Consider the following 13837-nt stretch of genomic DNA (forward strand, 5'->3'; position numbering starts at 1 on the left):
ATTTTGAATGTACCCAGACACCAATCTCTGTGTTTCATAGGCTGTTTGAGGGTATCTGCAGCAAATCACCCCCTCATTTTCTGAGATGTTTGAGTCTTTAAAGCAAATGCAGTGGTTGGATCCCTTTGAGCAATGACACTGGGGCAGATTATGGCCCAAGTTTTGAACCCCTGTAGATATTAATGAGATCTTTGCCTTGTAAAAATCTCTCAAAACTGTTGCATTATTTATTTATGTTCTGCTTCAAGGACAACTCTTTTCAAGCCAAGAGATGACACAAAGGAGCCCTGGGCTGTATAAATATAGAATCTTTTTATTTTTTTGGTTAATAGATACAGTACACTTTTTGACTACATAAGAAAGCGTTGTTTTCAGTGCATACATTCTTCAGACAGACAGGAACATGGCAGACAGACATTCCTTAGTGTTTTGGGTATTACATGACCCTTAGTTTATTTTCCTTAAGTCCCAGGTTACTGGGGTTTTCCCAGTTTTCGTTAACTGCTTTGACAACTCAAGGTCTAAGGGAATATGAATTGAGTAATTAGGATGTGCTGGCTCTTGTGGCACAGGATTGCTGGGCAGGACAAGGAGACACTACTCAGCACATGCCACACTACTCTTCCTGTAACCATGGCCCTTTGGCATCATATTTGCTTGGGGACCAAATGACTCAGGCCAGCATTCTTTTCTGTGATACATGGTATGAAACAACACATATCAAACAAACAAGCCACAACTTGGGCTCAACACTTACATGGTCACCTACACAGCAACTGACTCCTGACAGGGTTGAACCCAGAGCCCTCCCTGCAGTTTACTTGTGTAAGATGATGCTGGTGTCATTCTTTGGCAAAATTCTGTATCTTTGTGATGTAGCATAAAACCAGGAAAATGATTCCCAGGGTTTGGCCATTACTGTTTGCAGGGAGGGACAAACAAGTTATTGCTACCTTTGTATTTTTACTTTATGGCAAGAGAAAAATTATAGGCTGATCTCTGAGTGGGATACTGATCCCATTTGCCTCCTGTGTTCAGGAAAACCCAGTAACGCTTTAACCTTGTGTAGTTACTTGCGAGTGATGTTTCCCTGCACACATTTCCTGGTCGTGTCCAGTTAGTGCTGGTGGGAGCCAGAGACCATTGACCTGAAAGCACATCCTGACAGGGCCAGACCAAATGTGTAAAGCAGGTAGGACATGATAGGGCAGTGCCAACGCTCAACATGAAGGATCATTGAGAAGATAAGTCACAAACTGATGACTGGCTAGTTACAGGCTTGCAAACATTCCTACATATATGAGAGTATAAATACAAGGAGAGAAGTGCCTGGGTGCTCTGGGTTATCGTGGGCCTTTGCTAAGCAGGTCAGCTGAGGAGTAGGGTTTGGATTAGTGGGATGTTTTCAGCAGAGAAGTTTATGGCTGCAGGCAGACCTAAAGGTATCCATCTTCAGCATTCAGTGGTTTTGTTTGAAATTATTACTCAGACTTTAGATTTTTCTCTGACCTTCCTTGATACCCTGAGTAGATGGTTTGGGGCCAGCATCCTGCTAAAGAGCCCTTTCTTGGGAGGATAACCTGGAAGAACCTCACTAAGAAAGGACTAGGAGAAAGATAAGATTCACATAGTCAGTCACCAACCTTTGTTTTGCTCCAGATACCACTATTGAAAAATCAGTAGATTAAAAAGCTTCTCTCATTCAGGGAAGGATACAGAGAGATTCCAGACAAACCTATATCATCTGCTTTTCCTTGAGAAAAAAGCTTCCTCTAGATAATCTAGTTCAGCCTCTGCAAGCACAGAATATACAAGAAAGAGCAGAGTGAAATGAGTCCTACACCTGATCTTACTTTAAGGGCAGAGGGAGGGAATCCAAAGGGACTGTGAAGAACAAATATCAAGAAATAGATGAAGAGGAGAGAAAAGAGGTGGTAGGAAACTGCAAAAAACACCAGCCTGAGCAATACCATACAGGTGAAGGCACTTACCCTTGGACACCTACATGGGAGGGGATTGCTGGAGAGGAGACAGCACATTTGTGTGTGCTCTGAGTTCCTCTGCCCCAGTTCTCTGGGGTTACAAGAGGATAAAACCAGTAGGAGTAGGCACCATTTAAGACCACAGAGGTATGTGTTAATGCCAGGCAGCACTGAGCTCAGGTTAGATAAAGCAGGAGTGGAGTAAGAATCCCTGAGAAGTCTGCAAAAATAATAAACATCACATCATTTAAACAACCTGCCCCTTCTCTGGCCAATACACCAGCTAGAACAGAGACAGTAGAACCTCCTCACTCTTACCATGAGCTGCATGGTGACACTTCCAGGAATGAGATAAACCTGCCAGATTCCTCCAGATCCCTGTTTCCTAACTGAAACTAGCATGGAGAGTAAGTGAGAGCTGGAGATACTCACAGCCAAAGGGAGAACTGCTATAAAATGGCACTAGCAGGTACTGTAAACTGGCGCCTGGCCTGCAAGCATTAGTGAAATGTTTAGTAACAATACTTAACTCTGTTAGGTCTGAGTATCTCTTTTGACTAAAATGTTACGAATTTTACTGTATAAATGAATCACTATATTTGTTTCTACTGGGTAAACTATATACATCATTGTAAGAAAAGAACCATAATTAAATTAAGGGAGGAGAGAAAAGGACAAACAAAATATTAGTAAATAAAATAGAAGACATATGTTCAGTAATACTTTTCAGGCAATACTTTTGCTTGTTACATTTACTATAAGGAGGAGAAGAAAATCTTCCACTCAAAATAAACATTGGAAACAGAGCTGCCCGAACATCAGTCATGGGCCATCTCCAGAGCACCCAAAGGCCACTGTGGTGGGTTCGGGGGTGTCTTTGCTCTCCGAATAAGTGGCCACTGATACAGCTCAGGGTGATTTTGCCACTGCAGAGGAGCCCTGAGTGTTTAGGGGGCTGCCAATGCCGCTAGTGTGTTAAACCTGAGCCCTTGAGCTCCGTTTTCATGTCATCTCTCAGCATGCTGATAGATGCTGCTGAGAGGCAGAAGGGGCCCTGGCTGCATCTGCTTGGGTCCCATTCAGGAAGCATGCTCCATGTCTTCTGGTCTTGGAGAAGAATCTACTGTCCATCCTTGATGAAGTGGAGAGATGACACTCTTAAGGTCTCAGAAGCAGACCATTCACCCAGCAGTGTTTCCCATTCCTTTTCCAAACATAGAGCATACTTGCAGGGTTTTTCCTTGTATGTACTTAGTTTAAAGTTTATAAGTGAAGGTTTTTAGATGTTGTCATTTTCTTCTGCAGAAGAAGGCACAATAACAAACCCTCTCACACTGCTGCCATTACCAATAGAGCCAGACAGACTGTCTGCACCTCTTTGCTTTTTGCCATATGAATAAATTATTCCCAAAGGAAGCAATTGATTCTTTGATCAGAGCTATAGATAGTTCAATTCCTGCTTGATGAAAAACTGATCCAGTGAGCTCAATAGGGCTCATCCTATGAATTCCTTCCCAGTAGTTGCTTCTGCCTCACAACCAGTTCTACTAATACATAGGTATTGAAATACAAAGAAGTGCAAAAATGACCATAAGGCAAGTACAGAGCAGGTCCACTATGAGCAAGCGAGTTACTGCAAGTGATTTCCTTAATACATATTTTCTGAAGGTAAGGAGCAGGAGAAGTGCAGTGTCCAGGGACCCCTACTTCAGGTGCTGTAGTGTTCACAGTTAACATGGAATGGGGTTTGGGGATTTGCTTCCCCTTTTTATAATACCTGAGGCTTGTTTGTGTTTACTTCAGTGTAGCCAACTGTAACCCATTATCCAGAAGTGTTCTGTTTGCCAAGGGAACAGAATTGTTTTGCAAGTGTCAGGGTTTTTTTCCTGTAGTTTGGAATAATGAAGAAAAATTCTTTTTCTCTGAAGAAGTCAAAACAGTGTCAAATAGAAGAAGAAAAGCAAAAAGCTGCAAAGACCTTGGAAAAAACTGTACAGAGTCATTTATAGATCTGGGTTTATGGCTTAGGCGGTTATAGCCGTGACTGTCGATGAGCATCTCTCCATCTTTGCTTGCAACCTAGAAACTTCTTCCCTTCCTCGACTTCTAAAGTCAACTTTTTTGTGTATTGTGGTTTAAATGACAAGGTTTATCTCTGCTTATTTTTGAAGCAGTTGTGACCATGCATGGGGTCTGCATGGGACCAAGGCTTGCAGTTTAGCATGGGCTAGCATTCCCAGGGTCACACTGTTGGGATATGCCACAGAATCCAAAGGAAATCCTTTTTTCTTTAATTTGTTCTTTTAGTAAATAGTGTGTGTGCAGAAAGGAAACAAAAATGCTGCTGCCCTGCTGGTGCCAAGGATGTCTGTGCATTTATGCTTACGCACATTCACACAGACACGTGCATGTGCACTGGGAAATTCTGGCTATTTAAGCTTAAGAAGGTTCTTTCTTAAGGAGGTGATTTTGCCTTACAGTCATTACACATGCATCTCCATTAAGGTGCCCTATTGCATGTACGCTAAATAAATTGCTTTTTGAACAAGGAGAAAACACAGGGAAACGGATTTAACCACATTGTATTCCCTGATGGCCCAAAAGACCAGACTCCTTCTTGATACATGGGTGCTGTCTGCTTTCCCAGTGCCATAGCATTTTCAGGTATGCATCCTATAAGCAATGGCAATCATTAAATCACAAATTGTAACCAAAATATTTGGGATTTCAAAATATTTCAGTAACACTTCCAGAAGCTGAGATCCCAAATCAAGGATAAGGCTTCAGGTTTGTATTTTCTCCCAGACCTGGCTGTTGTTTTCCTTTGATCCTTTACACCATTGTACGAAACAGTCCCTGCAGGAAGTGTGCAGGACCAGGAGGATGAATCTGGTTTTCACCACAGGCTTGACATGACTCTTGGTGACTCTTATGGAGTAAAACATGAATGAAGGAACTTGTAAATGTGCAGATGCCAGTGAGCAGTCCCAGGTAGGGCAGGAAGGAGCAGAAGCAGTTCTGGGTTACAGCTTCTCTTATGATTCTGATAGAATGGTAATTTACTGCATATGTTGCAATAGGCCTTTGAAGATAGGAAAGAAGATGCTCTTAAAATGTTCCTCTTCACATCAGAGATGTGACAGAAGAAACATATGAACCATTGTCCTGTCAGATTTCCCTCCTGGTTTTACCCAGCCTCTCTATCCAGGCATGGAGGCAGGAAAGAATCCAATACGAGTGAGGAGCAAGATGCCCTGAGTTGGGCTGGTTACACTGGAGGGGCTGAGTAGTGAACGACAGAATTGTAATCTGGAGGTGGGCTGTGGCATTCCAGGTTTGGATCCATAGGGAGGAGAACAGAGTCTTCCAGCGTGAAGTCCATGGTGTCCTCTTCTACCTGCACTGCTGGCTGGTATTTGACAGCCTCATGGTCAGATAAAATGGATTCTTTGCTCTTGCTAACTGCTCTCCTCCTGTTGGGAACAAACAGTAGATATATGGACTCTGTCTCCATAGGGTTTTGTCTCTATGTGTAATCTATGGTCAAAATTATTATTAAAAATAGATATATAAAGCATTTCAAGTTACCTTTGCAGCATCCTGTAAGACAGCGACATTTTGCAGATGAGTAAGGGAACTGAATTAGGTAATTCAAATAACTCAGTGTTGTAAAAGTAGATTTAAGAGTAAATCCAGGGGTCCTGTTGCCCTGTCTGTTTAGCTTACCACATTCCAATGCACTACATATATATCTTAGATATAAATGCACCTGTCCTGTACATACAGTGATATTCTCTGTCATTGTTCTGACACAGGTCAGTAGAAATTCGACTTTTCTGAAAGCAGAACTGAAGGCTATGACTTTTCTTTAAGCATAATAAAGGATGAAATCATCTATGACAGATTCTAATTTAAAATGATACCGAAAGCAAGAGTGTGTTGAACACTCTTGCAGGGTAGGGCAAAATCTCTCTTATATCCTCTTTCCCTTTAACATCACTGAGCAGTACAGTAGCAGAGGGCAGCACTTTCCAGCATCTCAGCTGCTGGCCTGTGACTGATGCTGTTACAGAGCCAGCTTTCATTTTCTGCTGTCTTCCCTTATTATAGGTGATGAAGGCAGTGGGAGAGCAGCAACTTCCATCACATGGAGCAACCTCAATGTTAAAAGTAGGAGAAGCCTGGAGGGGATTTGTATCACAAGGTGACCTTGAGGAGCAACAAGTGTTGTGGAGACAAAAAAGGTACTTTCTGTCATAGACTGCCTAAAAGTACTGTTCTGTTAAGCCTGGTTTCTTCCATCAGTGGAATTCATTGGAAGAGGTATGGATAGTGGGTAGTTTAAGGCTGGTTCTCAAGAATGCCAGTGTGAGAATGGCTTTTGAGCTTCTCCACTTTGCTCAGGACCCTTTAACAAGCATCACTTTGGAAACAGCCTTACTTACGGGCTGATGGTGGCAGAGCTCATGTCTCAGTTCAATGACTTACAATGTGCCTGGGAGAGTTTAAAATCAGGCGATTTATGTGTATTTCGTACATGTTCTAAGGACCCCAACCTAATCTGAGCAATCAGCACTTCATCAAATAGTTGTATAATTCATTACACTGATTTTATTTGTACTGCTGCAGTGCTTAATTCGCCAACACTTGATGGTGGTGCTTTAGAAAGAAAGCAAAGCCAGTTCCTGCTCCAGGAAACCAAACAATAGCTAAGAGACAGATACAGCAGTTGGAGGAAGGGGAAGAGAACTTCATCACAAATGTGGCACATTCTGCTTTGCGTTCACCATTTAGACTTTGCCTCTTCATCCAGAGAAAAATGGGAGTGGAAACCTCTTCTGTACACTGTACGTTTGGCAGCTCTCCCTTTCTATACACACACAGTTTCCCTGTAGATAAATTCTTCCCTGGCATGAGCAACTGCACTACAGCTTTGATTCACTGTTTATTTATGTATTTTTGTTGCTCAGTTCTATTGACTCGTGTCAGACAATTCCATGGATGCTCTGGCTTTGCATTTGCCAGGTATTAAAGTTGTTAGTGGAGACTGAGGAGCTTGAAAGTATCTGTTTAACTTGGCCCCCAGCCTGCATATCTCAGGGTGCTGGGGAAGGAGAAATGTTATTAGGGTTTAGGTTGGCCACACAATGGGAAATGTTCAGACCCATCTAGACTCCCAGCAAGTGTTCCTGTTAGGTCTCTGCCCCTGTAGGTCAGGGGACTGGATATCTGGGAATAACTGCCTATCCCTGAAATCAGGCTGGTGTTTGAAGAAGGATTCTTAAATGCTGACATCTAATATTTGCTCTAAAGACAGAAAGCTGATGAGTTAGGTCAGAATCAAGTTTTGTCATTAGGTCATGGCAGACCAAAATGCAATTAACTGCCAGAACTATTCCTTTCATCTAAATGCATTTCCTAAATTAAAGCTATCCAGGGGTCCTTGCGGTTTTCCCTTCAATGCTGTATATTACTGGTACTTCAGTCTACTCTGTTCATGCTCAGCAACAGAGAAATGTATATATGCTTGGACTGTATATTGGAAAATGAGACTGCAGCATCCCTTTTCTGTCTGTCCTTGAAATCTCATTTGCTACCTAGACACTGCCACACTGAATCAGGCACCAGCCTGGCCTGTGCTGGCAGCCAGCACTTGATGCTCCAGAGTGAAGCAAACCTCTATGCTCTGAGCCAATTGTACCACCCATATAAGAGAGAAGAATTCTCCCTGAACCCCACTGATAAACACTCTCTGACTGAGGGCATTAGATGTGATTAATCACACAATTATGCAGCTTCAGAAGTTCATGGTGGTTGTGTAATTAACTAATTTCATTAAAAGCAGGCCATGGCTTGCTTCAGTGCTTCTCCACTGCCCCAAAAGGTGTTCCTTTACTGATTTGCCTCTGCCTGACTTGTGAGTACTGCAGCTGCAGGAGGTGATAAAGGAGATGTTCAGTTTTGATAAATCTGCTCATAAGCATGAGTTTCTCAGCCCAGTCCCACAGAGAATACCAGTGGCTGTTCGTGTTCTCAGCACGGCACAATACTGAACATCAGACGTGTGAGTACTGTGACATTCAGGTGCTCACTGACCCAAACTGGTCATATTTTGGACCACATCCAACCTGAAAACTCATTTGTCCTTGCAAGAATATGTACGTTTGGGGCAGGATAAAGGGAAAGATGAGAATCTGAACATTGTCACTGTGTTTGTGTCTGTGTGGGGACACAAGATAGCTAGGAGGTCTTGGACACAAGCTTGAACAAGTGTGGTTCAGTGTGGTACTGTGGGTAGTGAGGGCTGTTAACAGTTCCCATTTTTACTGTGCTATGTCAGATGAAGCTGAAAAGTCAAGGAATTAAACTAAATGAAGAGAATTTTAGCCTGAATATGAAGTAATCTTTCAGTCTTTTCTAAGTTTTCTGGAGAGGTGTCAGAGCTGGTTAGAAGATAGCACAGGATAATCCGGTGATAGCTGGAAGGCCCGAATGACCTAATGAGACTTCTTCATCCTACTGTATGAACCAGGAGTTTTGGTTAGAGGTAGAAAACCACTGAGAGCTGGGAAATCATTACTGGAGCTGTTGATTTTTTGTGAGAGGGAGCCAGTTTCTATTAGCCTGAATCTCAGGGTCAGTGATTTGAAGAGGAACGTGGAGAAAGAGAGATGACTGTAAGAAAATCACCCTTTCAGTGAGGAACTGGAGTGCCAAGTGTAGCGCTTATTCCCAGTGCTGTGGAGCAGCTCTTACTGCTTTGCAGTGAGATGCCCTCAATAGGAAAAACAAGTAGACAACTGTGTCCACGCTTGCCCCATCCTTGGCAGTGTTCAAGGCCAGGCTGGACGGGTCTTGGAGCAACCTGCTATAGTGGAAGGTGTTCCTGCCTGTGACAGGGGATTGGAACTGGATGAGCTTTAATGTCCCTTTCAACACAAACCAGTCTGGAATTCTGTGATTCCACGTAGAATTCCAGGCCTTGTTCAGAGGCTCTGTTTAGGGAAAAATGAAGAATTGGGCTGAGCATTGCCAAGTGGAGCAGTTTGTCTGCTCCTAAGAACATGTAGGAGCTCCAGGGCTTTGCTGCAGCTTTCATAGGTGTTTAATGAGGCACAGAGTAAGATGATTAATATTTTTAAATTTGTCTACAATAAAAGAAATAAAAGGGTTATTTTTCCTCCTGATAGTTATGACTTATTCACAGTTTGCTTTAATATGTTTTAGATGGGGTGCTGTGCTGAAGGAATTAAATCCTGGCTTCCTCCCAGGCAGTATCAGTGCATCAGTAGTCTACTGGCACAGAGAGCTCAGGGGGCTGGAGTCAAGAATTCACTGTTTTGAAACACTTCTAATGCAAAGTTCAGCTAACATAAAGTTTCAGCAGGCCAAAGCCAGTCACTCAGTGAGTGTGTGTCCCCTGGCATGGGGCAAAGTGGGTCACCTGTCCCTTCACTGCCTCAATGAGATGAAAAGCGCTGCCATCAAAACCAGGCTGGGCACTGCCGCCTTTCACACTCTCCGTGTAGTCTTTGCCACTCTAAGCATATAGTATAACCCTAGAAGTGGCTTACATAACTCCTGAGTAGTTACTCATTCAAAGTTACTTCTGTTTCGGAGAGCTCAAGTAAGGTCATAGTGGCAAGGTGCTGTGTGACACAACAGTAAGTACATGTGCAAACTCAACGTGTTCATCACAGAACAATAAACTTCTGAAACCGAGTCCTGCTGGGAAGCAAACATGTTTCTGTTGGGCACCTTGCACTGGACACGAATGCCTGATGCACCTCAGCAAAATCAGTTTTTTCCAGTATTACCGACTTTGGCTTTGGCAGAGCCCTCAGTGATGGGGTCTGGATGCAGCATCAACAGCCCAGAGCGTATCAGCTGAGCCTGTCAGCTGGTGCCATGGGACTTGGCCAAAACTGGGGAAGTTATTTCAGAGCAGCTCAGGATAATTGCTTTAGGGGGGAGAGGGAGGGAGGGAGGACAACTGAGCTGATACCAAACCTATTATAATCTTAAGCAGTAACTTGATTATAGAGTCTCTGGGATCATTTAAAGGCAGTGCTTGGCAGTACTCTGTTAATATTCTGAGATGCGACCTGACACCAGAGTCATCCCATCATTAAATCCCCTCTGATTTGAATGTGCTTCCCTGAATGCTGACTCCAGTGTCATTATCCCAGTCAATCTTTCTGTCTCTCACTGCAGCAATTGTTGTGACTTTCAGCAGCATAAAATGCTTAAAGCTCAGAAATGGTTAGTCCAGTGCAACAGTGGTGCCAGGCCCAGAGTGTCAAATTCATCTTCACTAAACTCTTGACACTGACACTCCGTGGGGCGTAGTGTTGGCAAATTTTAAACTCCACAGAGAAATGAATGCAAGATAAATAAACAGCAAGGGTTTGGGCAGAAATCATAAATGCAGCCACCCTGCTTTAGAAAACATGCTAAGCTTTGAACAGTTTTGTTTTAGGAAAGAAAGGCTGTTTGAAAAGGATCCAGGCTAAATGTTTTTGGTAGAGATACACAATTAACAAGGGTGACTTTATCTCCCCTGTTAAACCAGCACTCCCTTCTGACCTCTCCTGGACTATTCTATAGGCTTTTGAGGCTTGTTTGTAAAAGTTAGCAGTGCACAAGTGCCAAGGGGTGTCATGTTCCCAAATGGGAGGGCATCAGGATGCTCTGCCGCTACATTAAAAGTATTTGGGCCAAGGATAGTCTGTAAGATTAAAAAGCAAAAAAAGCAGCTGGTCAGATAGCTATCTCAGCTGGACCTGAACCACTCATTGAAGGCTGTGGCCAAGAAAAAGCACACCACTGTGTGTTCAGTGGGACTTGGGGTCCTAGGAATAAGGAGATAACAAACCCCGCTTGCTGCAGGCTTTGCTTTTCTCTGTTAAGATGGTCCTTCATGGTGTGGCTGGCACAGAATGTGTCAAGTCTCTTGCAAAGAATGGAATCCCTGTGGAAGTGTGGCCTGTAACTGGGAGAGCCCCAGCTGTGTGGGTCAGGCAGGGATGCTCAGAGCCAGCTGAGCCGTGGTTCATCCCAGTGGGCTGAGAGCAGTGCAGGAGATTTTCCTGGAACTCTCGGTAAAACAAGCTGTTACGGAATTCCTGTGTTTCTACATCTGGCTGGATGTTGGTTTTCAGCAGAAAGCCTGAAATGGGGAGAGAGAACCTTCCTCTGCCAACTATTTATCCAAACAGGAGAGATGCAGTAGGGAGACAGCAGTCAGAGGTGACTGACAGAAACCATTAGAAGGATAAATCCTCTTGGGATGCTGTGTGTGTGTGCGTCTGTGGTGGGTTTGTGTCAGCATGCCATCATGCAGATTGAGAGGTGAATCAGTCCGGGTGAAGAGTCACTGTAATGCAGTTCTGACATTCGAGCTCCTTTTCTTAGAGCTGGTGCCATTTGGTCTCCATAGCAATGCACGATGCTGGGCAGAAATCCTCAGCATGTGCACAGGATAAAACCATGGAACTGTGTCTGGATCTGTGCTAATCCCCCGACAGGTACAACACTGGGACAGTGCTACAGCAGAACTACTGCTGAACAGTGTTATTCCTGGGGTCACACTCCTATCCTACGGAATCTGTAGCATTTGAGTGCTCCCTGGTAGTGCTGCCAGGCTCTCTGGCCTTCCTTAGGTAACCTTTTCCCTTTCCCACTTTCTATTTCTCTCCTGCCTTCAAACATCCAGGAGTTTATAGGTTTAAAGCCTGAAAAGCTGCAGCAAACTCCTTGAATGTTGCTTTTCTCTGTAAGTGGGGGTGTTATCCCCTCTGAAGTTCCCTTTGGTTCTGGCTGTGCACTCTCATGTGAAGTGTCCCATGCTCTGCAGAAATTGCACTAGCTTTTTGTCATCTATCATTTCTTTTAATGTAAAAAAATGGTGACATGGTGTAGAACAAACTCTGGTGGGAAAGATCACCGAGTTTAATACAGAGGAAACTAACAGAAATCTCATCAATAGATTACAGAGAAAACTCCAGAACTCAGCATCAGACACAAAGAAGCATTTTCCTGAATAAGAAACTGTCTTCAAAAGAAGTAGCCCAAAGTACTCACGCTAAAGCCATGATCCCGTAGGGCCAGGAGCGGATTTCCAGCCTCTTCGGGCTTTTTATCTCATCTGACGTCAGCACCATCCCACTGTCCGACTCCTGTGGGGCAAAAGGAAGAGAGCATCAGCAGAGCCCCAAGGGATAGTGACAGCACAGAGGCTTTTACATTAGAAATGGTTCTGTGGGAGAAGAGTCAGACTGAACACATTAAATTCAGTAGAGGAGGGAAGTGATGCTGCTGCTTTTAGGCAAGTTGGTAGAGTTTCACCTTATACAACTGTCTGCAGCTGCAGAGCGGACAGAGCAAGGGCAGGAGAATCCAACTTCTCCTTCACTGTGGGCTGTAGAGGCTGGGGATCCCTATCTCTGCCAGCAAGGTTGCCGTCTGTAGATGTTTTGCTTTGTGTTGGATACTGACACTGCTTACTGATGTAAGAGCTACCAGCTATTCTGTGTGATCACAAGACTCCAACTAGCAACCCAGAGGGCAAATGTTCACATCAAAACTCTCAATTCTCTGCTGTTCAGTAAAGAGTTTAGCACATAGCGATGTCTCACTGGTATATGACATTAAGCCCATTCTTCAGATTATTCTCTATTCAGCATCTATATGATCAGTTCTTATCCAGCTTCTCCTGTTAATGCTGCTGTTTAGCCTCAGAACATCTGCCTTGGTTTTGTGATGATCAAGTTTTTGAGCTGTGTTTTGAAAGAGCACCCTTTAAAATGAACGTATCACGAAATAATTTGACATTTTCAAACTTGAAATTGCTATCAAGCATGACATATGGATACCGTCGAGGTAGGAAAGCTGGTATATGGATAGACAGGAATTCATAAAGGGCATATCCAGTAATGCTGGCTCCTCTCAGAAAAATACTTACTATAAATACACTATTAGAAACATTGAAATGTTAAAGAAGTGGCAGTTCAGTATCATTTAGGGAAATTAAGTGTTTTGCAAAGATCTGTACCCTAAAAAGCTCATTGTACTTTGGTTATGGATTTTTTATGAGATGTCCAACAAAACTGTCTTGATCTGATTTAAAATGGAGGCTGTGACTCAGCTGCACTTAAAGCTGAGTCTCCAGGTTGCAATTAAGATCAAGCTGTCACTGTGCTGAGTGCTCCACAGGTTCCCAGACATGCACAGCCCTTGTTTTAAGTGGTTTAAAACCACTAAAAGTTCTGGGGGGTTCCTTTGCATTTGAAACATTTTGTGGACAAGGGGTGATGGGTTCAGACTTAGGCAGGGGAAGTTCACGTTAGGTATAAGGAAGCTCTTTACTGTGAGGGTGGTGAGGTGCTGGCACAGGGAAGTGGTAAATGCCCCATCTCTGGCAGTGTTTAAGGGTAGGTTGGACAGAGCCCTGAGTGACATGGTCTAGTGGAAGGTGTCCCTGCATGTGGCAGGGGGTTGGAGCTGGATGAGCTTTATGTCCTTTCCAGCCCAGACTATTCTATGATTCTCTGATGCTGAAAAGTTGCATGTCTGCTTGTCAGTCAAAACCAAGCGAGCAAAAGACTTCAATATTTAGTCTTATTTTGCCAGTCAAATGTATTGAAAATACGATCAGTTTTATATGATATAACAGAAAAAAAACAGTCCCAGAAAACAATAAATGAAAAGCCAAAGCCTTTTTATAAATGCTTTGGTAATATATCAGTTGCTAGTCAGATCAGTCTAGAAACTGGTTTTCAAAGCACAAAGTCAAGTCCTAAATGGATTAGGTCTGTCAAAACCCCAGCTGCTTTGCATTTTGCTTACAGAAGAAT

The 13837-nt window shown here is 43.4% G+C and overlaps 1 protein-coding gene across 2 annotated transcripts in view; it reads right to left on the reverse strand.

Annotated features, from left to right (window-relative positions):
- Nucleotides 1–293: 293 nt before the first annotated feature.
- LOC136019248 (vascular endothelial growth factor receptor kdr-like) overlaps nucleotides 294–13837 on the reverse strand; it is a 124717-nt gene continuing 111173 nt past the window's right edge. For both annotated transcript variants that reach the window (XM_065689218.1, XM_065689220.1), the window contains exons 29-30: nucleotides 12066–12160; nucleotides 294–5455 (exon numbers count right to left, since the gene is read on the reverse strand). In XM_065689218.1, coding sequence (XP_065545290.1) covers nucleotides 5251–5455; nucleotides 12066–12160 — 300 coding nt within the window. In that variant the 3' untranslated portion in view covers nucleotides 294–5250. The remainder of the gene's footprint in view (nucleotides 5456–12065; nucleotides 12161–13837) is intronic.

This window comes from Lathamus discolor, chromosome 9 (genome assembly GCF_037157495.1).
Source record: "Lathamus discolor isolate bLatDis1 chromosome 9, bLatDis1.hap1, whole genome shotgun sequence".
Lineage (NCBI taxonomy): Eukaryota > Metazoa > Chordata > Aves > Psittaciformes > Psittacidae > Lathamus > Lathamus discolor.